At 39.2% G+C, this 26,834-nt stretch overlaps 2 protein-coding genes, 1 long non-coding RNA gene and 1 pseudogene across 3 annotated transcripts; 1 reads left to right on the top strand and 3 right to left on the bottom strand.

Moving 5' to 3' along the window:
• Window positions 1-740: 740 nt before the first annotated feature.
• Window positions 741-3,457, bottom strand: LOC145219038 (uncharacterized). Its single transcript, XR_013857816.1, has 2 exons — window positions 2,515-3,457; window positions 741-2,378 (listed from the first exon to the last, which is right to left on the bottom strand). It is a non-coding gene; the product is annotated as an uncharacterized LOC145219038 (long non-coding RNA).
• Window positions 3,458-10,331: 6,874 nt separating this feature from the next.
• On the bottom strand, window positions 10,332-12,373 carry LOC145219593 (uncharacterized; annotated as a pseudogene).
• A 7,990-nt stretch (window positions 12,374-20,363) lies between these two features.
• On the top strand, window positions 20,364-22,217 carry LOC145218972 (uncharacterized). The gene has a single exon (XM_080086392.1). The coding sequence runs from the start codon at window positions 20,448-20,450 to the stop codon at window positions 21,414-21,416; it is 969 nt and encodes a 322-aa protein (XP_079942518.1). The 5' UTR covers window positions 20,364-20,447; the 3' UTR covers window positions 21,417-22,217.
• Window positions 22,176-25,235, bottom strand: LOC145219592 (cytochrome P450 3A4-like). The gene is made up of 6 exons (XM_080086937.1): window positions 25,178-25,235; window positions 24,235-24,395; window positions 23,877-23,965; window positions 23,016-23,153; window positions 22,486-22,642; window positions 22,176-22,271 (listed from the first exon to the last, which is right to left on the bottom strand). Exons 1-6 carry the CDS (start codon window positions 25,233-25,235, stop codon window positions 22,179-22,181), a joined length of 696 nt encoding a protein of 231 aa, XP_079943063.1. The 3' UTR covers window positions 22,176-22,178.
• Window positions 25,236-26,834: the final 1,599 nt, after the last annotated feature.

The following is a 26,834-nucleotide window of genomic DNA, read 5'->3' as shown; positions in this document are numbered from 1 at the left end:
TCCCATTGATCAAAGAGTACTCAGAGAGTAACTTGATTGTGTGCGCTTTGCCATTAAACAAACTGTTTAAAAAATGTATTATCAGGCAAGAGATGCATCGTACAAGAATTAATTCGGCAGTGTGAACAGATGCCTGGCATTTTGTTGCAAATACCAGTGTAACAGAGGACAGGTGGTCTCATTTCATATTTGGGAAAAACTGGAGAGATGCTCGTTCATATGGAAAGGTTACAGGGAGGACTGGAGAAAAATGGACTGTTCACTGGGAAATTAATGATAGCAAGGGCAGCATTGAAACTCATAAGTTGTTTTTAGAAGACACTTGTAGTGCTACTCCAGTTCAAACAGAATCAGAGAGTGTCAGCGAATCTGATGTTTTCTCTGGTGGCAGCGACATCGAATATATACCAGAAGTGTCAAAAAAGGAAAAATCCTTAAAAGTGACAGTACCAAAAGCTCAGATAAAGATGATGTAGCCACCACAAGTATTGAAAAAATGAGACATCTCTCACAGAAGAAGTTTATCTCTGCTTAGAAAATTCCAAAAAGGTATTTGAAGCAAAGTTTTCCAAGACAGATGGTAGTCAGACAGTACATGGACACATTATGCAGAAAGGTGAGGAAAGGTTTTTTATATGCACTGTTTTTAAAAGAGCTGCCGTAAGTGGGCATCATTTGAGGCAGATATTCATTGCATAGGTTCTTCTGTTCTATGGAATATGAAGTTTGTTACACAAATGTCTGCGACAGAATTTAGCTAGTTGGGCTCGGATGCAAGGAAACCAAATGTGAATATAAGTAGAAAGTGGGTTAAGAAAATTTGGCTGTTCTGTAAATGAATATAGTGCACCTTGTGGAAATCCAGGATCCACCAGTGAATGCAGAATGCAATGTTCAAAATCATTTACAGAAGATGTGAGGAAACAAATTAATGAAGACTTTTGGGATTTAAAAGATATAAATTTGCAACGCTCGTTTATTACAAAATTTGTTAGTAGTGTTCCGAAGAAAAGGACAAGGCTCTGCGCCACAGCAAAAAGTGGGAAGCGAAGGGAAAAAACACATTCTAGGTATTTTCTTATCCCGAAAGTCGTAAGTGTGTAAAGGTTTGCCAAGTTTTTTTGTCAACACACTCAATACCAATATGAGAATCACAACAGCTTTAGGCAGAATAACTGAAAGTGTAACTGTGTCAACCGATGTTCGTTGAAAAAAGGGGAGTCACAACAGTGTTTCAGAAAAAAGGGAAGCTCCCGTTATCGAACATATTGAACAATTCCTAACAGTTTAATCGCATTATGTTAGGAAAAACTCCGCTTGGCAGTACTTACCAGAAGAGCTATCGGTTAAAGAAATGCATCGCATGTATATAGAACGGTGTAATGAAAAAAGGGTATGAAAACCATAAGACATATGAATTTTACCACAGAACATTTACCATTCGCTTCAATCTGAAAATGATGAAACCGAAAAATGATATTTGTGATTTGTACTCCGGCTTTGACAACACACCAGAAAACATTACAAGTGAGGATCAAATTATCTGTCATAAAAATCACATTAAACAAAAAAACATGCAAGGCAGTTTAAATCCTGTTTGAAGGAAAGTGCAAATACACTAGTGGCAGCCTTTGACTTTCAAAAAACTCCCTATTGGCCAAGCATCATCTTTTTATTATTCACAAAGAATAAGAAACTACAATTTTACAATAACAGTTGTTTTCAAATATTTGTAAGAGCTAAAGAGTTTGGGAAAAGAGGTTGTTCATTTTTTGTGTGGCAGATGTGGTGGCCAGAACAATAATAGAACAGTTGTTGTGATGCTATCCTATGCTAGCATTGTTTTAAATATTACAGAAATTACTCTAAATTTTTTAGTCACTGGACATACTCACAATGAGAATGAGAATGTACACTCTGTAATAAAAACTGCGACAAAAAATAAAACAATCTTCACAACTGACCAGTGGCAAACTACAATAACAATGTCGTTCCAAAAGCATGCACCTAAAGTTGAGGTTTTGCCTATACACATCTGTCAGTGATTTTAAAAATCCGAAAAGCTTGCCATGGTTTCATCCAGTGTGGAAAAACTCTTTGAAGATTGATGTAGGAAACAATGCAGGAGAGAAATTGTATTGGTGAAAAGTGATGTCAAGGAAATTTCGCAAGGAACAGTTATACAGACAGCGAGTTTCAGCAGTGTGTAATTTCATAAAAACAGCCAACCAGGAGCTTTTCTTTGCATCAGGTTAAAATAATTTCTTTGCCACAGCTACACGACAAAGAGTTAGGAATTTCCAAGGAAAAGTTCAGGGACCTTTCCAAACAGTGTTATAAAAACTCAATACCACCATACTTCCATCCATTCCATGCCCCTTAATGTAGAAGCAGAAGAATGAAAAAGAAACATCAATTACCAAGCATTAACTAAATACCACGCGTTTTTCCGGGAGTTTTCCCTTTTTAAACTTTTTTTGTATTGAAATAATTTTAGCATTTTTCAGCACTCACATGTCGCACAATAGGGGGTGTAAGCAATGCGCGGCTGTTTAATTTGGTACAATAGTCGAGATAAAGTGCCATTGTAAAAAGCCTTGCCGCGGCCTTGGTGTTGATCCACTTAAGTAGTGTTTGGTTTTGTTCCATGTGATGTTTCAGTTCCTAGGTGAGACGAGCGAAATTAGTGCGTATACGCGCGAGCCCTAGCAAAGGAATGGAAATTTGTCGCGTTCTTTGATAAAACGAAATGCCTGTTTTTGTAAAAAATGCTTCAACTGCTTTTAGCCTGAGCGATGTCAACCCTCCTAAAGATTACTGTCGACTAACTTACATGAAGTTGTGCAAAATTTCTGTCATTGATCCTCAACCCGATCTCTTCATGTACCCAGTGAACAATATTGTCGATCAAGATAATTTAGTGGCCAGCACGCAGCACCACAAGGCAAAGAACAGAAAGATGTCACCAAAGCGTAATAGTGGAAGAACTTTGGCCAGTAACTTCAAATTTTACAACCTATCTTAACAAACACAATGGCATACTTATCTTATCAATTATTTTGCAAACTTTGTGTGACTGGCAAAAAATATCTAACCGTAAAGATGAAAGTTGTGTATGGTACCACTTTTGGAACAACTTGCAAAGCGGGAAAAATCCAATGACCCACGTTCCTTAGATTCTTCATTATTAATATTTGAAGCTGACGTTCCTTTTCTTCATCCAAAACTAGTTCCCTTCTGTTAAGGTTGCCGAGGTACAGGTCATTTACCGAATAAATTATCCCTGCGTTTATTATGCAAAAAAATTCTCTGCAGGTTTCTGAAATGCAAGCGTCTTCTGGATCTCAAATGTCGCATGTCGATTCCCATATAGGCGTGGATTATTCCGGAAACCGAACTAGACGAAAACGTGTTGTTTCCGTCGGACAGCAACGCAAGGATTTCAGCTTCTCTCCAACGGAATTTTTTGTGTTCTGGAAGCAAAATTGCTCTTTGTTTAGAATTTGGTGATGACGCCACGGTGATACCATGGCCTGGAAAAAATACACGAACTTTCAAGAGGTCGAGAAAAACGTTGCTAAATGCAACTGAACAGTAGTGTCATGAAAGGACAGAAGTTTTGTTTTTTCTTGGAAAAACAAACAACCACTCTTTGTTAAAAACGAAAAGATTTACAACAATAAAGGCTTCGTTCACACCAGACGTAGCGTAGCGAATTTGGGCGAACGGTTAACTTTTTTGTTGAATGTTGTACAAATACCACAACTGTTTGACGGAAGATGTAAATGTTATTAATTTTTATCTGACACAAATGCCTTTATGTATGAATTGTATCAAAGTAAGAACTGTTTGTTTACGTGTCTGTTTGTGGGAAAGTTGATGGCAACTATCACGTGGTCTTTGCTGTTACAGTGTGAAAACACGAACCGATGCCATCTTAGATTAACTTTATGTTTATTTAAAACAACAATAAAATAAAATCTGAAAAATAAAATATATTGTGAAACAAAGCACTGACCTACTGTACTAAAGATTTTACTTTTCAGACTCCCTATTTTTTTCCATGTCCAACATTACAGTTCTGATTTATAATTTAAACTCGCACTTCACTACAGTAGGCCAGTGCTTTGTTTCTCCAGCCACTCCTAGAAAATAAAAACAATTCCTCAGGGTCTTGTGTCTCCTCTGAAAAACAAAACAAAAACACTACGTAAAAGGACATTTTTCAGAAATTTTAGGTAAAACTGTATCAGCATGTACACATTAAACTTATATTTTAATAATGTATATTTGAGTTCTAAACAAAATACACACAACAAGAAAACTGCAGGTAAAATCATTGACTACTATTACCTGCAGTTTATTCTAGCACATGTAACAATGCCAGATCCATGACCGGTTTCCTTTTTTTGACTTTCGTTGGTTCTGGTGTTGACTGGTAGGGTTTGTGGGTTCTAGTGTAGAAACGGTTACTGGGAAACAAACCGATTGCACACCAGAAACATAACTCTCACAGAGCGAGTTCTCCTCCAACACAATGTTGTAGTTTGATGATGTACTAAACAAACAAAAGCACCAGCGAGGAGGGTTAAGAAATATATCCACAATTAATCGTGCAATTATAAATCTTTTAATATAATTTGTAACAGTGTACACTGTCTTTGGGTGCATTAGAAGTTCAGTTATATATAGCAAAGTAAGATCTAGGCATATACTCTCACCCCCTGGGCTAAATTTGTTTTTCTAAAATCTGCATCACAAGATACAATGACCACTGCGGTGCAGTTAAGGCTTCTGAGCCGGATTTTTTTAAGAGTTTTTTTTCCCTGGTAAACTTGTCCCGCAGAGACTTCCACCTTTTTTTCATTTCATCACCTGGTTGAAATTCAAGTTAGCGCCTATGTATTAAAGTTTATAGTAAGGCATGCCATAGCTTTACTGAAATGCTATAAATATGTTGCCATACAATACAACCAAATATGGGAATCCAAACAACCAAGACATAGAAAATCCCCACATGCCACACAGGAATCAAGGATATGCACTGCTTAAAAATTAAAACAAGTTTTCCGTAATAACAGTAAAGTATACTACTGTATACACACATACAATCACATCCTTATCAGTATTTTATTACTTGGCTTAATAAGTAGGGGAAATTTTGTCTTTGCAACTGATACATAATTAATAATTGAAATTGAACATGTTTTCAGTTTTTACTATTCTAAGGAATCTAACAGTGGCGGGTCGTGCCTAAAATTTGTGGGGGTGCTGCCCATTGTGACGTATAAGAACAGTGTAAACAACAGACGGCATCATTTGTGTATTTTGTTTACTTGCACAGCGACGGGCTAAACACAATAATGTTCAGTAAAAATGTGAAAACAAAAACATACGTGGCACAGCTTCGAAACGAAGCGGTTGTAAATACGGTAAAACACAACAGGAATTTCAGTTCGACAACAAAAATTGTCATGTTTCATTTAAGTAAATTTAGTCACAGTCAGTGTTTTCAACATATTCTATGCCACTTCACAGATTATTGTCACACAAAAAAAACTAGCCATACAGCTTTTTATTGGTATCATAACTAACAAATTTAACAACCACATTACATTGGTTTCAGAACTTGTTCATTTAAACATCTTTCTTGAATTTTTGTGTACAAACTATTAATTGTATTTTAGTTTCTTAACTGCAATAATTGCTGCTTGCTGGCAAATAGCTTTTAATTCCTTTCTTAAGTTCAAACCGCCTTCAAGCTTTAAAATTTACAACATTCCCACTTAAATTTAAACCATACTATTAAATCTGGTGCTTCCTTTTTCCAACCAAAATGAATCATGAAGTTATAGTTTGGGCATGATAATTGATAGCTTCTTCCTTAATCCCAAATGATAACTAAGAAACTGTTTTTCTATTTAGTACTAGCACTGCAAGTCTTTTGGATATATTAGTGTTCCTCAGCAAAACTGGCATCTTTGTCAGTGTTAAAAAGAACTGTTTTGCCTTTGAAGGAATCATGGAAACAGCAAAAAGGATTTTTCATCCTAGTAGTTTAACTTGTCAAAACATCATCTTTAGATTAAATATTTTCAAAGTAATCATGAACATCAGATCTACAGAAACATTTTGAGTAGCTAGCTGTTCTTTGTCAACAATAGGATGTGCTTGGTGTCACTACTATCTTGTCTGTAGAATAATCATTCTTAAGAAACACTTCCTGTGAAGCAATTTAGCAGCTACTGTTTAGACAGACAGTACATGTCCATGTCCATTATATCAATAGACATGATTGCACTTGGTTGCAAATACTGTCCATATGGTGTGTTAAGAAATCCACACTTTAAATTGTCTTCACTCCTTTTTTGTCTTCATTTCAAAATTCCTGTTGCTTGCAGTTGTTTGTTCTGCATTTGGTATTGCCTGAATTTCAGTAAGGCATTTAACTTCACAGTCACAAATTTAATTATTGGTAGCATTAGGAACTAAAACTAAGTATTTCTTGTTGCCTATTCCTGCATGACATTGGAGTAGCAGATGTTTTGTCCCATACTTTCATAACTCTTTTTAATTCAGTTATTTTTAAATTCAGTTATATATATAAAGGTTAATTGTGACTTTTGAAGGTGTTAGATGACCTTTTTTTCTTTTTCAAGGTGTTAGATACACTTATTTAATTCAATGATAACTGTAAAAACTGAAACCCACTTACAGTCATCTTCAAAAGTCCCGACTAACAGTCAAACAACAAATTTAATGATAGCAAAATAATTCTTTAACTGAACTTACTGTCGCACTTAAAAACACAGTACACGGGTTTGGCTTTGGAGGTCACTGACGAGAAGCAGACAACACAACTAGCGCTACGTCACGGGAGGGGCTGTGCGAGCCACAGCCCCCTCTCGCCTATTTCGCCGGGCATGTAGCTTTTCCAAGTGCGCATGCGCACAACTGAAAACGTCATGAAACGTCACGAAACTGGAGCTGCAGCTCCGCCATAGATAACTTATGATAATTATTATTTTTTCAAATTTTTTTTTGAAATAATACAAACTTTTTATTAATTTTTTTTAATAAAATGCCGATTAATGCCATAAAAGTTATTCTTAGTATACGCTGATCAAACATAAAACTATATGTAAAGATTGTTTTGTATAACAACTTGGAATAGGAATGTCAAATAAAAATACTGGGGGTGCTGCAGCTCCGCAGCCCCCTCGCACGAGCCGCCCCTGGAATCTAAGCAAAAAAATCGAAGTGTGTAGTATTCTAAATCTGTCTGTTTGCTCTTACATCACACTACCTTGTTTAAACTTTGCCTGCTTAATTCCAGGCATTTTCTTTCGCAAATTTGTCACGATACCCATGAAATGATAGATCGTACAAAGACCTGTATTGTTTTTGCGAAAGAAAATGCCTGGAATTAAGACCTAATTTCTTCCACAAGAATTTCATCTGATAAGTTCAAAATTCATCTTTCCCTATTTTGTTAGCTACTAAGCAAAACAACTTGAATGAACAATTTCTCAGCAAGCACATACCGGTAAACAATTACCAAATTTTCGTCTAACTTGACCCCTTGACCTTGTCAAACGAAATCTCAGTCACATAGAAATATTTGTCTTGCAAAATCATCAGTCAAACAACTTTCATTCCACTGTTCATAACACTTTAAAGCCTGAATACGTTTTGTGGCAGTCAAACAAATATTTTTAACATTTTGGCAATTCCGTGCTATGGCCTTTATTTTCCTGTGAAATGATTCGAAACGTATGCACCACAGATGCCTTAATGGTCCATACATCTGTATGAGTCGAGAATAATGCAAACGAAAGTGAAGCTTTGGTTTTATCCAATCAGGAGCGAACTTGGTAAACTTGGATCTAATCTGTCACGCTAAGTCTTTTCTGCAAGGTGGCGAAGGTAAAATATGACGTCACTAATTGAGTTTTTAACGTGCTCGAAGTAGGGACCACTCCTTGAATGTTTAATTTAGCGTCCAATATTTTTTGCCATTTGGCCTCGCATATGTCTAAATTTTCTGTAGTGTAGCTTTCAACAAATGTATTAATGTGGTAGCTGGCGTAGAGACGCAATAAAGCTGCTTTGTCATTTTTTTCACTGTAATCAAATATTTCAACTAGGGGTTCATTTAAGCAACTAAGATTTTATTTAAGACTTATTTCACGAGCGGTTGTGTTGATTTGTAATCGCTGTAATGCCCACAAAGACCGCAGTGTTTGCATGGATGGTACCCCATTCCTTGTGTTGAGTTTCGATTTTCACACCTCTGGCCGTCATATATAAGGATAAATATTTTCTCGGATTAAAGGCAGATTGTGCCGAAATTTGGCATAGTTTTTGCTTTTACTTCGTGCTTCACAACTTTCGTTGCTAAATTCACAGCTGATATTAACACTTTCATCTTGCCGCTCATGCGCACTTGCATTCAGCAAGAGGAATACTGTAATGCATACAATGCATCTGCTACCTAACTCATCTAAACTGTTGTACCACCACAAAAAGTCAGGCATGGATTTCATACAGTACCAGTTCCAAACATCGGCACAACGGCCATAATTAGTCTCAGAAATAGTGGAACACTTCAGGGAGTTAAAAAAGGCAGAACGTAGGGTTAATTGTTTTTCTTTCAACTTATGGACATGTACTCGTAGGGGGAAAATATTTTTTCACCTCACACTCAAAAAGAGGTAAAGTTATTCGTATCTAGAAACTTAAATTTGCCACTTTCAACACACATATAGTTGCTGCTCTTTTCTACAATAAAAGTGACATTTTCGTTAAATTGGTGTCATACTTGTCACCGTTGAATGAAATCACTAGCAGGACGGTCAGGTGTTGAACCCGCTACAGACGACTGCGAGAATGTTTGTTTTCAACAATTAACGACTCAAAAAAGAATGCATTCTCACAAACCTCAAAAAGGCAAGACTTCTTGAGCGCGTCGTTATTTCTTGGAAGACACCACTGAATCACTCCGTCAAAATTGCAACAGATGCGTTTTGTACACGCCTGATCTTGTGAAGGTGGTCAGTGGAATACGCCTCTAAATCTGACGTGGCGCGAAATAGGAAGAACCTTAAACCAGTGGGTACGTTAATACCCACAGCCGCGAGTCGTTCCCATCACCGTTGGTGGTTCATTGGGGAATATGCAGCACCAAACAGCCAAAAGACACAGATTGTCATTAAAAAACTTTTTGCCTCTGTTACCAATCACATATCGCGGCAACCCTTATTAGTGGTCCGTGTTGAACGTAAATGACGTAGAACGAAAAAAGTTATGTTTGTCCGCGCTCCTTACGGACCAACTCGAGACAGTCCATGGCCTCGATTTCCGCTCAGAAACTCCTCAAATTCGTCCAGGCTCTGAAACGCTCTGGGTTCGGGCAACACCATGAAGTTGTTCGCTGAGGCATTAAAATTTTTCCTCCTCGTTGTATGTGTTGCGAAGTACGAACCCGAAACTAACGTTGACTTTAAAGGCCATTGTCCGGTTGTTGAAACCGTCCTCCGCAACGGTGTACGCACTCCAATTGTAGTCATGCCTAAAGCGCCCGAGTTTCTTCTGGGTCTGGATGCTATTCCCAGTGCTCGACTGCGATTCCACTTAGGGACGTAGGGGCGTTCTCTGTCACCACCACAACAAAAGGCGCACTAGGACGTAATATTTACAAAAACAAACATAAGGCAAGGCCCTGTGTGATTGGCCGAGCTACGGCTAGTCAGAGGCTACGTGTCAAAAGAGGCAAGTATGGAAAGTTTGCGGTGCAAATATCACCACTAGGGCTTTTCGAAACGGGCGTTCTAAAAACGCAAGGGCAAAGTTAAGACCTATGCCTAAATACATTGGATCTCTGCTTCAAGCGCAGAAAGGCTGTGCTTAAACGGGGGTAGTAATGTACGTAAAAAGGAACCCCAAAACAAAATCAACTACTGCGAGTACAGCAGAAAAAGGAGACTCTATTCCCGCCAATTACTGGGGAAGAGCGATTTGGGCACAGTTACAACGTTACTTTTGTAAAAACGTGATTCAGTGTTACATCAGCGTAGCTATACCAGTACGGTACCTTAAAGCTGTAGAAGCTACATGTTAAGCAACTCCTAAGTCACTAGTTCAAGTAAGCCCATAAGACGCACGATGGCGAAAATTTACAAAGGAGGCAGAAAACAAAGGCCCTACATGATTGGCTGACGAAGCAACCAATCAGAGGCTACTGACTAGACAACAGTTAAGTTGCTAGAATTACAAGCGCTTATAGCGCAATTACACGAAAAAGCATATACACAGTACTATGTAACGGGATGTTAGCAGGTCTTATTAAAGTTAACGTGCTCGACGGGCTCGCCACAGTTCCAACAATCAGTGGACCAACCTTCGCCAAGGTTGGTAATTTCTTGGCATTTGTCGCAACGTTTAAAGTAGCTAGCACACTTGTTACAAAAGGCATCGCCCGTAGTCGGCGAGATGTGGACATCTGCACCACACTCGCAGGGCGCTGCGTGCTTTGAGGCCAACTTGCAACGCTTAGGGTTATACATGGAGGTCTCTGCAGAGCGGAGCCTCTTTAGAAACGCGTCCACTTCCTCCTCCGAACTACTGGTACTAATATCTATTGACTTACTAATCAGCCTTAGTTCGTGGATGAACTCCGGATTGCTGTAAAGTGGAAGGAACTTGGATGGCGTTTCCGACTCGTTCCCTTCCTGTTCTTTGTCTTTGGCGGGCACATCCAAGGTGCCGCCCTCTGGATCCCGGGATGTTGTGGCTGGGGCACCCAAGGTGCCGCCCTCCGGATACTGAAGGTTTCCATTATCGGGGGCACCCGAGGTGCCGCCCTCCGGATACTGAAGGCTCCCATTGTCGGGGGCACCCGAGGTGCCGCCCTCCGGATACTGAAGATCCTTGGTTCGAATTCCTGATGTTCCACTCTCCATATCCCGCAAGGGTTGGTCAAGCGGACCCGAGGCGCCGATTTCTGCTTGCCGCAAAGGTGCATCGGACACACCTGATGTACCACTCTTTGGATCCCCGCGGATCGAAGTTGGTGCACTCGAGGTATCGATTTGCAATTCTCGAGGCGATGAATCCAGCTCACCCGGGGCACTCTTCTCAGAAACCGGGGAATCTGAGGCGAGTGCACCTGAGGTGCCGCCCTCTAGATCTCGGTGTTGCGAGGCGGGCTCGCCCAAGGCGGCGCCCCCTGAAACGAGTATCGGCGAGGTTGGCGCTTGCAAAGTGCCGCCCTCGGTCTCGTTTGTAACTTGTACTTTCCGGCACTTTCTTTAGTGTCGGGAAGTTATCTTCCCGAGAGCGAAAAAGCTCGCAGGTGTCCCGCATGTGTCCGAACTCTCGGCACACGAAGCATTGCGGCGGTTGATTATCGTATTCAACCTGGAAGGCCAAGCCTCCGATTCGAATTTTCGGCCCAATCGGCCTTTGCTTGAGTTCGGTCGTTTTGATATCGAACGACTGTTGTCCGTCTTGAAGGCCCCAACGGTCCTTCAACTTCTCGGCCTTTCTCACTGTACCATGCCTACTCGCTAGGTATTGGCGGATCTCCTCCACGGGGTGCCGCGGGGGAATCTCTCTAATGATCACCTTCGTCCACTCTTGATCGTAGAGTCGGACGAACTAGACGGCACTCAGCCGTTTCATCTTATCAACCAGCTTTTTCGCACCTTCACGCGTTCTGCACGTGAAGTCGGTGAGGCCACCTCGGCGCTCAACTATGCCCTCCAGATCCCTGACGGGAAACTGGATTTTCTCTAACATTTTGTAAATGTAGAGCCTCGATTTTTTTTCAGGTAACTTGGCCAAAATCTCAGTCTCCCTGTTGAAGGCCGGCATGGCCCTGCGCGGAAGACCTCGGTTGACCACCTTGTTCAACGGAGTGGACGTTTGGGGTGCTGACGTCATGGTCAAAGTCGACTTCGACCTGTGACGTCACAATTTATGCAAATAAGCCCAATCGCTTATTTGCGGGACGACGCAGACTGACTAAACCCGTTCCCAGCAGGGGCCCTGAAAAGGGCCGGGAGTGGCGAGTCTAGGTACAGTCGTATGGGGTCCAGGGGAACTCCCTCCTGCAGATGGCAAGCCAGGGAGTGGGTGAAGGGAAATCGACTTGCGTCCACTAGGGCGCGCAATTCTGTGAGGTAGAGTTTGGGGAAGGGCTTCCCTTTGTGGTGCGCACGCAGGGAAGATTGGTAAAGGGGAGCAGTTATTCTCTCAACGCCCCTAGTGTTGGTGGCCCTGACAAGGGCCCAACGGGCAACTGCGGAAGGGGAGGTAGGTAAGGGAGGTAAGGAAGGGCGGTAACGATCCGGAGCCAACTTAATCGGAGCCAACTTTCAGAGCCAACTAGCGTTCGTGGTGAGCCAACCTAAGTTGCTTCCAACCTCGGGCAAGATCCGCGTACAAACCTATTGGCTTAATTTGCTGTTTGCCTCGAGTCAGCAAGGGGCACAGGCACGATCCTGATGCTTACCTTGTGCAGCTTCATTCGTTCCATTCCGACAGTTCATTCTGTTTATACAGTTTGTTCGTTTCATTCCGACAGTTCATTCTATTTATACAGCCTCACTCATTTCATTCCGACAGTTTCTTCCATTCCTACAGCCCCATTGATTTCATTCCGATAGTTCATCCTGTTCCTACTGCCCCATTCATTTCATTCCGATAGTTAATTCTGTTCATACAGCCCCATTGATTTCATTCCTACAGTTCATTCTGTTCATACAGCTTAGTTCGTTTCATTCCGACAGTTCATTCTATTTATACAGCCCCATTGATTTCATTCCGACAGTTCCTTCCATTGTTACAGCCCCATTGATTCAATCCGATAGTTCATTCTGTTTCTACAGCCCCATTCATTTCACTCCGATAGTTAATTCTGTTCATACAGCCCCATTGATTTCATTCCGACAGTTCATTCTGTTCATACTGCTTTGTTTATTTCACTCCGACAGTTCATTCTGTTCATATAGCCTCATTGATTTCATTCCGACAGTGCGTTCCGTTCATACCCGACAACACCGTCATTCATGTCATTCCGACATTCATTCTGTGTATACACTGTCATTCATTTCATTCCGACTGTCGCGTTTAGTGTACTTTCTTATGCGAGATTATTTGTAAAGAATAACCTTTTTAACTCAATGACTGATACCTACAAGCTGTCAGTCAGTTTCAAAGCCAATTGTTTCTTTATTAAAACAGAACACAGGTCCACACCATACCGTCTCCAAAATAGAATGACTTGCGCCACAAAAACAAGTCAAAAAACTGCAAGGCGCAGAACAAAACGTGCGCCTCAGGAAAGACGCGGGCAGTCACTTGTGCTGCAACCACGCACTACCAATTTGCGTACAGATTTTTTTCTTTGCGTTAACAAATTTTCACGACAACAAATCACATCACAAAAACCAGGAAGTATTATTGAAATTAAACGAACACCAACGGATGACAACATTGCATAATATGCCCATTATTCCAGTCTGCTCATAAAACCTGCACCAACGTTATCCGAACCAACGTTATATTTGATACATTCATATTTTATGCGATAACTCTGCAAAACATAGCCCATCGCATAATACGATCATTGGTAAACTTGGCGCTTTCCAAACAGATTAAAGTTTGGTGATCGGTCTGCAACACAAACTCATTGCCATACAAGTATACACCGTATTTACGTACAGCCCATATAATTGCTAAGCACTCTTTTTCGATAGTAGAATAGTTGTGTTCAGCACTACACAACTTTTTGCTCGCGTAACTGACAGGAAACAATTTCCCGTCATGTTCTTGCAATAACACAGCCCCTTGTCTGGCGCATCTGTTCGCAGCACAAACGTTTTACACATATCTGGTAGGTGCAAAATAGGCTCGTCCTGACGTCCTTCATTGTCACCGGGCGTTTCGCATTCTGAATTTTCCTGACGTTGTCCTTCTGGAGACCAATCACTGTTCAACGTTATGTCCGAGAAAATCAACTCTGTTGGCACCAATGATACATTTTTATTGTCACCTTCGCATTTAAGGCAATAACATGTTCTTTCCATGTCTTCGTATGGATGATGATGTCATCAATATAATTCTCAACACAGTCCATTCCACGCAGTAATATTCTCATGCCTCGAACGAATGTAGCAGCAGAGTTCATCATACCAAACGGCATTTTAAGAAACTCATAATTACCTTATGTGGTAACGAACGCCGTCTTCTCTATATCTTCCTCAGCTATCGGAACCTGCCAGTAATCTTTTGACAAGTCAATTTTTGTAAAAAACTTGTTACCTGCGAGTTTGTGAAAAACATCTGAAGCTGTTGTCATTGGCTCCGGGTCAAATACAGTCACTTTGTTTAACTTTCGATAATCTATGCATACTCGGTTTGTGCCATCCTTTTTAGCGACGACCACAACTGGTGAGGCGTAAGCGGAGTTTGATCAACGAATAACGCCTAACCTCAGCATCTCCTTTTCCAACGTTTCCGCACTTTGTAGGGTACTGTATACGGCCTTGACCGAACAGGTCGATTGTCTATGAGTGTCACTCGATGTAGAACGAAATCCTTGCTTTCAGGTACATCGTTAAAGACGTTGCTATATTGTTTGACTAGTGCAACTGCCTCGTCTCTCTCAGATTCTGTTAGATTTTCACCGTACCTTACGTCCTCTACATTTTCTTCAGCTACACATGCATACAACTCTAAGAGATCATTGTCATCATGTTCTTCTCCGGGAGAAATTGTTGAAAAACAAGCAGAAGCATCTTTTGACACGTCGCGTGTGCGACCGTCTCTTGCGATGTACTCTTTTAGTAAATTGATGTGAAAGGTTTTGATTTTTCCCCCTGTATCGAGAACATAATCACTTAACCCAATTCTCTTTTCTTTGATTTGGAAAGTTCCTCCTGTGCAATCTTGACAGTTTCTTCCAAGCGCTCTTTCAATTCAAACACATACCTGTAGCTTCATCTTACATCCGGCTCTGTTGAGGTGTTTGTCCACATTTTTTTAAAAATCGCCATTGGCCTGCGAACACTTCAAAAAGCAACTCAAATGACGAAAACCCAGTTGACTCTTGTGGCACTTCGCGGTATGCGAAAAGAAGAGCATTAATGTATCGATTCCACTGCCGTGGCTGGCCACAGCAAAAGCATTCTTTTAGGAGTGCCGTTAAATTTCTCAACCAAGCCGTTGCACATTGCGTGATATGGTGTGGTCGCTAGATGTCTTACTTTCAGAAGTCTCTCCACCTCTTGCACACAGTCGGATATAAACTGCTTGCTCATATCACTTACAATCTCGTCTGGAATCCCACGGCGACTGTATATGTCGACTAGGGCTTCGGCCACAGCATCAGTTGTTATGTTCTTTAGAAAAATAGCTTTAGGTTAACGCGTTGCGTAGTCTACAAGGGTAAGAACAAACCTATGTCCATCTTCACTAGGTGGGTAAATTGGGCCAATTAAATCAACCGCAACACGCTTGAACGGTACATTCATTAATGGCATCTTTTCCAATGGCACCCGTGAAACACTTCCTTTGTGAACAGTTCTCTGGCATATATCACAAGACCTGCAAAATCGCTTGACGTCGCCATTAATTCCTGGCCAGTAAAAACTCCAAAGAATCTTATCACCCATTATAGACTCGTGTGCCGTTTCCATTATCTTCTGGCGCAGCTCGACTGGTACAACAAGCTGGTAAATAAACTTTCCTCTGTTAACATTTGGATGCCGGAATTCTCGGTATAACAACCCATTGTCAGTTATGAAACAGGTAATTTGCTCGCCTTAGGCCCGCTCTTCGTTCATGCTCCACAGAGATTTTATTGAAACATCAGCCTTCTGAGCTGCTTCGAAACCTTCTATATCCATAATAGACCATTCTCCACTATTTTGAACCTCCAAAGGACTTCGTTTTTTTTCTGAACAGATTGTGCTCGCGTCTTAACCCACCCCCCACATTTGATATGGATCGTCAGGACTTCTGGCGCCTGAAACATTTCCCTTAATTAAATCGTGCAAGGTATTTGGCAAACACAGCGCATCTACTTCTCTTTTGAAGTATGGCGAATCCACAGATATTCTTGCCACTTCCGCTTCGATTGTCCTCGAATCTAAAAGCGTAACGATGCCTTTTGGACTGGTCAGCTCACAATTTTCAACAAACTCTTTTCTGACGATAAACCCCGTGCAGCCTGTATCACGAAGTATATTTACAACATGATCGCCAATCAGCCCTTTCAGCAAAGGTAACCAATTCTTTCCACATATTTAGGCTTTGAACCACCACCGGTTACTCGAGATACTTTCTTCGCCAAAGACGTCGTTCGCACTTCCACTATGCTTAATTGCCCGTGAAGCAACAAACCGGGATTTATAGTCCTTTGTCACATGTCCCGCTTTGTCACAAATAAAACAAGTGCGCGATTCCTCTTTAAGCTTAGGGCAAAACTTGGCCCTGTGCCCGTACTCCATGCAGTAACAACATTGCGCATTTGTGTCAAAGTAATACTGACCGTCGTTCGGCAGCAAATATTGATTGCAGTTACCAGCCAAGCTCGTGTCATGCGCGATATGGTCACAAGCATTTCAATATGACTGATTCATGCTTTTGAAAGTGATTTTTAAATCTTCTAAAATTTTAGTGGAATTAATTTCCTTTCAAATCATACATTCCATTCTACTGCTGTTCGTAGATTGCTAAGAATAAAACAATCATCTGCTAACATCATCCATTCAGGTAAGCCGAAAACAGCAGGCGAGTCTAATCTCACAGCTTCTGTGACGTAATAAACCAATTTACACCTGAACAGTGTTATTGGAAGCCATATTGTGAGATTGAATTGGTTCATTCGCTCCACAACGTGGTATTATAAAGTGTTTAATTACTGCTTATAAAAATATAATAGTAACATACACCGATGGAAAAATGCGACCCATTTAAAGTTTACAAAGCAAATCGCATCTTAAAGTCACGAGCCTAGTCAACGCCCGGTTGTTTGGACAACAGCCGAATAACCGGTTGACTTGTCATGCGTTTAAAAGTGGCGAGCCTTCATCGATCTCGCCTTTTCTTTAGCTGTTATGCACCAGTGGTCGGTGAATCTTCCCCTTTGTTGTTCGTGGATTATTTTGTGAAATGCTATGTGCTTTTATATCGCTGTAGTAAGTCGGCCACAGTCCGGCCCGACAAGCTATTTGGTGGGGCCACACCTATACACTAATTAAGAAAAAACACTATTGTGCACATGTAAAAAAGTTATGTGGCCCTCGCTTGAGGTCCGAAATTGGTTACATGGCCCACCGACGAAAAATGTTGCACGCCCCTTATCTGTTTGCAAAATGTTATTTCAAAATAAAGTTCACGTTATACGTGCAAGCCTGTCACAAAAGCAAGACAAGACTATCGACAGGTCTAGCTTGACCCTCAAACAATGCGCCTGGAAATCGACTGTAATCCCAAAAGTTATACTTAGAATAAGGTAATTCACTCAAATAAAAGAAATAGCAGCGACTTTGTTTTGGAAAATTCCCTGTTTTGGGGAATAGGTCGTAAACACTTTAGCATTGAACGTTTCAAGCAGTTTAGTTGGATTTAAGATTGTTAGTTATAGTGCAGTCAACAGTTTAAATAATTACATTTAGTGCTCAGCACTTTTGACTTTACCGTTTTTTCGCGGATAATCACTTTTGTATTGTCAGCGCAATAAACTCTTTAATTTAACCCTTGTTGCGTCGTCACAATAGACTTACTTCACACCCAATACAAAACGATAAAGGCGCACGGCTTTGAGATAACGACTCCCTGTAATCATGCAGCGGTAAACGGAGCGTTTGGCCTATTTAATTTACACACAACTTTTAAAAATAGGAGTTCGGCAAATTTTACCGATTTTCTGAGGGGGGTGTCAAAACACCAAACACCCCCGTCTAGATCCGCCCATGACTACACCACATACAAAATGTTCCACTACACAGCATAGGATTGCTTCCGAAGTCCAATTACCTTCAAAATGAAGTTTTTTTGAATAAAGGACCTGCAAGGCCTGAAACTTTCCCCTACGGATCAACACATTTTAATTTTTTTGGATGTAAGTGACTTCCTAATAATAACCAAGGTCTTATGACGTAAATCGATTGTCATTTTCGTATTAATGCCTTGTTGCGATATATAAAATATCTTAAAAACCAGATGTAAGACTTAACTAACACACGAAATATTTGACCAAGCCTTTAAGCGCTGTATGTGAGCATACGTTGTTCACGCTACTTAACCGTGACGACAACTACGCACTGACGTCACTATAAGAACGGTCAAATTATACGCGTCGGTGCGCACAGTAGGAGTTCCAAACATTTCAGGTTGTCTAGTTCTATTACGAGTGGTGAGTTTTAGTCGAAACGTATTGACTCATTTATTTCGGCAGGAAAGGAAGTTTTGTGTAGTACTGCCACTAGACTAGTTAAAAAATACTAGATTAGTTGACTAGACTAGTTAAAAAATATTTTTGTTTGGAGCAGCAAAACTATGCAGCATTTGACTTGTCCCTGCTTGCTTACTCTAATTTTGAAAGATATATCAAAACGTACAAAAATCGGAGGTCGCAAGTTCACAGCTAAAATATTCTATGCGCAGCAACTGGTCGTATTAGCCCAACAGCGATGTAAAGTTGGTGCGTATATTAATCATTTTTGTTGTGGCGCTTTGTTTGCATTCTTTGTTAAAAAAACACAACCTAAATATTGTACCAGTGGTCTGTTATGTTGGGCTCGTGGTCTGTTATTCGATAGACTTAACTGATAAACAAGTTTAACTGTTAAGCAAGCAACGTACCTGTACCACGACGGAAATTTATTAGTTTTTAAACAAACGAGGCTTGAGAGTTTATTTTAGGTCGTTCCCGCACTGCTTCGCTTTTCAAAAGAAGCTTAAGTTTGTTTAAAATTTTTGTTTTAGCAGCACTGATGAGTTTGTCTAATCAAGTATTTTGATCTATGGTTTGATGTTATAGTTTAATTTCAGTTTTAACATCGTATGTGTGAAGATGCTTATTTACGCAATTTTATTGAAAAACAAGGAGATTAACTTTTAGGCCTAAACAAAAAACAAGATCCTTGTTAACCTCTTGTTTGTGTAAGAGTAAAATATTTGGCTAATCCGGATGCGTTAGGCCCAAAAACATTTTTCGGATTAGACGAAGATCCGGTTTATCCGCTGTCGTTATTGTGGGATAGACGTTCATAAAAAATACTCCCAGAAAATAAAACCTTCAACGTTCCTTTTATGCAGACACGCCATGTGGCACTTAGCACGTCCCTGACTATGTGCTCTGATGTACTGGTAAATTGCTTCCTGTAATACAGGAACGTACAAAAGGCGCAGCTGTGCAAAGATTTGAACGTATACCGTTTACTTTCATTGTAAGCAAAAAGTTTTGCTTTAATCATTATACATTTTTGCGTTCACATTAGTTTTAACTCACTGTACATCTGTTGTAATTTTATGGTTAACCCAAAAGTGCATAATTTTGCGATGATTTGTCATTAACAGATTTTGCATTCATTTAACTAACAAACAACCTTAAAACGCCATCCAAGACCAATTGCCTATTGTGTTTGTTACCTTGGCCTTTCTTGATCTATACCCAGGGTTGCCATACCGTCCTTATTTCTAAGATTTGTCCTTATTTTAAAGGACCATGTCTTAGAAATGTTCATTGTCCTTATTTCTAAGAAATGTCCTTATTTTTGACTGAAGTCCTTATTTTGTCTTATTTTCAACAATTATTATAGTCAAATCCCTGCTACAAGTAAAAGTAAAACCTAGACCTGGCCTATTGTGAGATGCACTTAGTATTTTCTACGAACAACGAGTTGCTTGAACAGATTGTTTCTGGCCAAAATATTGCAAATGATATGTCATGACTCGTATAAATGCAAAGATTTGTTCAAAAACGTTTGTTTCGTTTCGCATAAAAATTTAACTTTTCGGTTGTCCTTTTTTTTTGTTTCAAGTCGATGGCAATTCTGTCTACACCTCTCAATCACACTTTAGGGCTTTTCGAAAACGATTTGGGTTCGGGCTAGTATTTTTGCAAGAGAAAGATCACTTAAACTAATTGCCACGATTATCTTAACTTTCACCGACGTAGAAAATTACAGGTTTGTTAGTAGGTTGACATTCTTTGTTCATCCTTACATACTTAAGCTATTGTAAGTGGGTTTAAGTGGTACGAAAGCAACGGTTTAACAAAATATAGTTTACGAATTTATTAACAACTACTGTGTCTCGGAACAATTTTTTCTACTTGACGTTTTGTTTTTTAATAGAGTCAAGGTAAAATGTTTAGTATATAATGTGCAACTTTACGCCGTTCCCGTAATATTGATCACCCAACGTGGAGAGAAATGAATTCCTGGGATTCAGACTCCAATCAATCATCCTCGCGAGGTGAAAAGACCTTTGGTTTGTCTACAAACTTCCAACAAACTAGCAGAAATGAACTTCTTTCAATAACACGCAAGTCAACCCACAATAATAAGAAAGTTTCTGAAAGTGGAACTGCGGAAAAGCACGTGTTGACGCACACCAATGAAAAAGCCCATGAATGTCATGTTTGTGAAAAACGATTTTCCAGACGTGGAACTTTGAAAAGGCACATGTTGACACACCTAAGTGAAAAAGCCCACGAATGTCATGTTTGTAAGAAAAGATTCACCCGAAGTGATTATTTGAAAACACACCTTGTTACACACACCAATGAGAAACCATTTCGATGTGACGTTTGTGAAAAACGATTTTCCCGAGGGGGAACTTTGAAAACTCACATGCTGACACACACCAAAGAGAAACCTTACAGATGCGATGTTTGTGACAATTTGTTTAGTCTAAGAGGAGGATTGAAAAGACACATGTTTATTCACACCAAAGAGAAACCCCTTCAATGTCATATTTGTGGGAAAACATTTGCCCTAATTGGAACTTTGAAAATACACATCCTGACACACACCAATGAAAAACCCCATATATGTTATGTTTGTGAGAAAAAATTTGCCCGTATTGGAAGTTTGAAAAAACACATGCTGACACACATCAATGAAAAAGCCCACGAATGTCATCTTTGTAAAAAAAGATTCACCCGAGGTGATTATTTGAAAACACACATGTTTACACACACCAGTGAGAAACCTCTTCGATGTAATGTTTGTGACAAAAGATTTGCCCACGGTGGTTCTTTGAAAAGACACATGTCAATACATACCAACGAGAAACCTCATCGATGTGATGTTTGTGACAAAAGATTTAATATAAGAGAAGGTTTAAAAAGACACATGTTGAGACACCAAAGAAAATTCTCATTGATGTTTTGTTTGTGAGAAACGATTGGCCCGAGGTGATTACATGAAAATGCACATGTCTACACACACTGAAAAAAATTAAAAACGCACAACTTCCCGCTTTAAATCGAACAAACAGATTTATTTTGGCAAAAGTATCCCTTATGTCGTCACACAAACTTTGACTTAAACACACACGCATCGGACGTATCAAAGCAATCCGCTATACTGTCACAGACTTGCTTGGGTGATATTATCAACTTTTTATCCAGGCACTAAAAATGTCTGTATGTAGACAAAATGAAGATCAGATTTAGCAGAACATTGAGCCACTAAATCGTAAATGCTGGTTTGAGGTAAAACGCAAACAGCTTGTCTCGATGATCCAGGGCATGTCAACCAAAATCTCGACGTGATTTCATCGCTACAACTACAAACTTTGTCACAAAAGTTGCTTCAACCTATTATTTCTTAGTTTTTTTAAAAGAAAATTTCCTTAACAAATGTTTTTGTTTGTAGTTCTTTAAAAATCACATTCTTGCTTTCACAACTATGAAATAGATGTAGATTCATGTCGTTTGCACGAAGATGAGGTTGGTTTCAATGAATCAAACGACATTGCAATATTATAAAGCGTGAAATTTCGTATACATTTCAACGTGATGTTCATTGGTTGGTAGCCTACTCTAAATAACAGTATTAGTAAAAATCATGATTAAATTTGCATGTGAGTCGAAGAATCGAACCTTTGCATTTACATTAATTAAAAACGTCAACAGAATACAGCTTAAAGTGCAGATTTCAAGTTTCCTTTAACGGGGTCGCCTTGAGGTGTAAGATGTCTATCTTTGGTCGCATCGATGTCGACTGTATAATGATTTCTATGGGCGGCTCCTGCAATGAATTACAAGACGGATGAAATAGTCAATGAACTTAAAATGAAAAACGAGAAATCGAATTGACTGCAAAAAAATGTTTTAATTCCACTAGGTTTTAGTTCCAATGTGTTTCTCTATTAAGCTGTACGGGGCCCAGAAGTAGGCGTTTTCAACCATCTAACATTCTGAATTGACCTGCTCATATACACGACGAAAGTCGATTAAGTTACCGGTGTGTCAGGGCAAACGTCGATTTCAAAATTCAGTAGCAACTTGCAAATTGCCAGGCGAACTTCCATCATGGCGAATCTCATTCCCACACAGTTTCTTGGTCCAGCACCAAACGGTTGAAAAATCATTGGGTCGATTTTGCTCATGTCTTCCATTCTGATTGAGCAAAAAATAAATTACGTGCAAGGCAGAAAACGGTGTTGTTGATTGGCGGTGCATTAGGAAGGCTATGTTAGAATTTGGAAACTGACACTTTATTTGTTCATTAAAATATTAACAAATTTGAAACCTATGTTATCCCACATAATTCAAAATGGACTGGAAATTATTATGTTTCAATAATATCTTTCCGAGAAAATCTTGAATGTTTTGAATAAATATTTGTAGTGGTGATAACAGCTTTTGTTTCAATGAAACGTTAAGTTACTTTTGTCGGCAAGAGTTTTTAAGCAACTTTTTTAAATTAAAGACGTTGAAATTACAGCTATTATCATCACCAGTTGTTTATTATTTTGAAATTAAGTTTTACCTCTCTGGCAAAAATCGTTCCGGTTCCTCCCAATATTCCGGGTCTCGTGACATTCCATAAAGTGGAATATCGATGTGGACTCCTTCTGGAATCGTCACTCCATTAATCGTGATTTGTTTTTCACAGAAACGAAAATTTCTGAAGGCATGGAAATGGATTAAAACAAATTGCGTTTTCTGTGTCATGACAAGTATAAAACTAGAACACAAATACTTGCAAGGTTATGGGTTCTAACCCCGCCTTATGCTCCCAAATAGAAAATTATATCGTTTTTAATGAACACAGTCACATAAGCGACATAAGACTTTGTTAAAACATCACGTTGCATCAACCACGAAACAAGTTTAGATGAATAGTGCAAAGGCATCGCGAAATTAGTAGTTCGAATCCCACGCACGTATGCGTTCTAAAGTCAATTTATGCGAGACACTCTGATCTCACTGCGCGCTACACTCACTTTCTTGTAAGCCCCGGTCATATAACGCTTAAAAATAATGTCGTCCACTTTTTTGCCCTCCATACCGTTTTAACGTTGCGCAGCTATTTCCGGCTTGGTGATTGTTTTGGTGCAATTATGTTACTATGTTTTCTTTCACCGTACGACACAATGCATTAGCCTTATTCCGCACACCCGCACTTCGTTATCAAGCCGTAAAGCCCGAGTTGTAAGTCGCACTTTAAGAAAAACTACGCTAAAAAATCACTGATTTAAACTAAACCAACCTAAAGCGGAATTGGACACCATAAATAAACAAGTAAAATTGACATAGGTCCTGAATATTCGACAAGAGCTCCCTTATAACAAGCAAAACAATTTTCGGCGCAAAGCAGTTTACTAAGAATAAAATACAAACACACAACCTGACTGTAGGTGGGTAAAGACGAACAGATTCGTAAATGCATTGGGTCAGAAACTTGAGGTCGCTTATATCCTCAAATGTAAGTGAATTCTGCAAAAACAACAACAAAATCAGATATTTGTCATCATGTTCGAAAGCTTATTGGTTTTAATCCCGTCTCGACTACTTATGTTTTCCTTTAACAAAATATTCAAGCGAGGCATAGGTCTAATAATAACAACAAGGTATGGTGATGGTAACGATGTAAATGCGATAAACTTAAATGAATCAGCGGCAAGTAAAAACCTTTTAAAAACAAAAAAGATTGTTTCTGAAAAACAGGATCGAAGTAAAACAAGGTTCCAACATTAGAAACTCACGTCTTTCCCAGCAATCCCTTGTATTTCTTTCCTCAGTTTTTGTTGAGCTTCTTTATTCCATGCAAGGTTGTAGGCAAGAAAGTTGATGGCGCTCGATGTAGTTTCGTAACCGGCAAGAATCATTAGAACTCCGTTCCCTATCAACTCCAGACGTGTCATACCTAAAAATATTTCACCAAGTTTTAAAACGTCTAGACCAGATTGTTTTGTTTATTGCAAGGATATATTGTAGTTTCACTAAAAGTTATTTAGAAGTATTATATGTGATGTTAATTTGTTAGATTACATTACGAAATGTTGTAACTGCAATTGTTAAATATTTCAATTGCGAGTCTCTTGTAATCCTCATCCTCATATTTATTTTCAGTTGCCTGTACGTAAAATACAATCAACAAGCAACTGGCGGATTGCGAACGGACCATGTCGGTCATAAAGTCTGATTGTCTGTTATCAAATGTAGTATATGTTAATTGTTTATTAAAATTATGTAGACCATATCTGTGGAACCAAACCAAAATAAACACAAAACTTGGTGCTAGGCGACACATATTTATTTATGGTTGATGTGCATATTTGAGAGTTTTATCTTCTGTTTTAACATTTTCTTCTGTCATTTTGCTCATTGAGATTACAGTCATAACATGTGCTACCATTAAAGCGCAAGTTTTATTAGTTGAAAGACTGCATTCGCTATTTCTAGGCAGTTGTTAAATATCATAAATTAGGTTTAACGTATGGAATTAAACAGGTTTAGTAAGCCATGGTCAGCAAGTTCTTTCCAACAAACTGTAGTGATGTGTTCTGGCAAGGGCATACATTAATTTAGAAATTAACATGTTTTTTTTAGTCTGTCATCAACACATTTTAGTGCCACTTCAAATTCACATTGAAAAATACTGATTTTATTGAATTTCTTACTTTCAACTTTTTGAAGGTTTGTTACCTTTGATTTTGTTTCGCGCTTCTTTGTCTGTGATTTCAGACTCTGCCATAATCTGCATGATACTCTGCTCCTAAATATTTAATCAGACAGTGAATGGAAGGTTTCTTAAATTGAAAGAGTGGTTTAGCACATTTTTGCTATTGCACATACACTAGGAGTATGACCTGTTCTGAAAGGTTACTTCATTTCCTATGCTAATTTTGTATTGGGTCCCATATTGCATTTTATGATCATAGTTTGTTTCTGCAGGCAGAACCCTACACATGCAAAGTTAAAAATGAAATGCATTTCAAGAGACAACCATGAGAAAGTTAGGTGTTTTAGAGTCAAACACAGTGTTCAGTATTGAAAGTACACACTAACCAAATCTTATTTAAATATTTGGTTGAAGTTGACCCATTTTAGGTTCTTTTTTGGCGGAATGGCCGCGTAAAGAAAAGAATCCATACTTTCTTCTGGTGTGGTAAGTTATATGTAATTGTACCTGCTTTGAGTCAGTAGTCTTTCCCGTTTCAATCAGAGTTTTAGTAAGACTTTTAAAATATTCGATCGAATCTTTTGGGAAAAAGCTGTAGTTCATCTTTTCCGCAAATTTTTCTGTCCACGGAAATATGGCTGCAACGAAATTATTATTTCAAAAGGTTACATAATAAAATATTCAACTAAAATTGTATTATGTGGTTAAAATGGTATAGCAAGCGTCTCAGTTCATAAGATAGTCGGTCCTAATCTCGCCTCTTCTAACGAGAAATGAAACGACGTTACCTTTAACCAAGTGCAATAGTTTTTACTAGAGGTCAGCAACCTTTAAATATAGCCAAGTGTAATTTAGTATATCTACAGTAATATCTTTGCGTTCCAACATTTATTTGGAAGTTTTTTTGCCGGCTGATTTGAAAAGCAATCAGAAAGCAGGCAAATTCTCTGTGTTTTAGGACTAGGACTTTAGGACTAAATGCGTGCCGACTTTGGCAGAGATTGTCGACCCACGACTTACACCAGTTTCAAAAAACACCCAGTGCACAAAATTGAAATAAATTTTAAGTATTAAAAATGGGTTTACCTTAATTGGTTTGAAAATGTCACGCGTAATTACAATGAAACATGCAATTCTTCGTTTGCTGTCGTCCTTAAACGTTTGGTACAATGATGAGAATGAAAAAAAAAGTTCTTTTGTAAAATACACACGATTGATTTAGTATGATTTAGTTTAGGACTTAAATTTTTGACTGTAAAGTTATTTCAGTCGTTCGCCTCTGATGCATGCAGTGCTTTTCAAATCCTTTTACTGTCGAATCAGTTAATTTACAGCGAGCTTTTGATGGCCATTTTTTGTAAATAACCAAATTTCGAAACACTGCAGTACCGAGTACTTGATACCGAAATCAACCACAATTAGCTGATGGTTGTCTTTTGTACCTGTTTTGCTAACTTACCAAAAACAAACACAAGAGGATTTGTGAGAAAGCTTGCCTGAAATAATTTCTTTGCCATCTTAATGGCTTTGGATTCGTTCCCATCTTTAGCCTACACAGAGAAAAATTACAACTTACAACATTTTAGCTCAGGGGTGCAAAAATGCGGTCGCATGGTCGCGCCGCGCGACCAATAAACTTGCGTGCGCGACCGCAGTTTGTAGTCACAATTAAAGGTGGTC

Source organism: Phallusia mammillata, chromosome 3 (genome assembly GCF_965637545.1).
Source record: "Phallusia mammillata chromosome 3, kaPhaMamm4.hap1.1, whole genome shotgun sequence".
Lineage (NCBI taxonomy): Eukaryota > Metazoa > Chordata > Ascidiacea > Phlebobranchia > Ascidiidae > Phallusia > Phallusia mammillata.
The sequence above is the reverse complement of the archived record's forward strand: the minus strand, read 5'-3'. Positions and strand labels throughout refer to the sequence as shown.

Excerpts from the sequence above, each read along its gene's own strand:
- LOC145218972 (XM_080086392.1), top strand. The coding sequence starts at position 20,448 with ATGAATTCCTGGGATTCAGACTCCAATCAATCATCCTCGCGAGGTGAA.
- LOC145219592 (XM_080086937.1), bottom strand. The coding sequence starts at position 25,235 with ATGCAGATTATGGCAGAGTCTGAAATCACAGACAAAGAAGCGCGAAAC. Across the intron at positions 23,154-23,876 it reads CTTTACCCACCTACAGTCAG|AAATTTTCGTTTCTGTGAAA; the intron begins GTTGTGTGTTTG and ends CCATGCCTTCAG. Across the intron at positions 22,643-23,015 it reads GAACGATTTTTGCCAGAGAG|AATGGAAGACATGAGCAAAA; the intron begins GTAAAACTTAAT and ends TTGCTCAATCAG.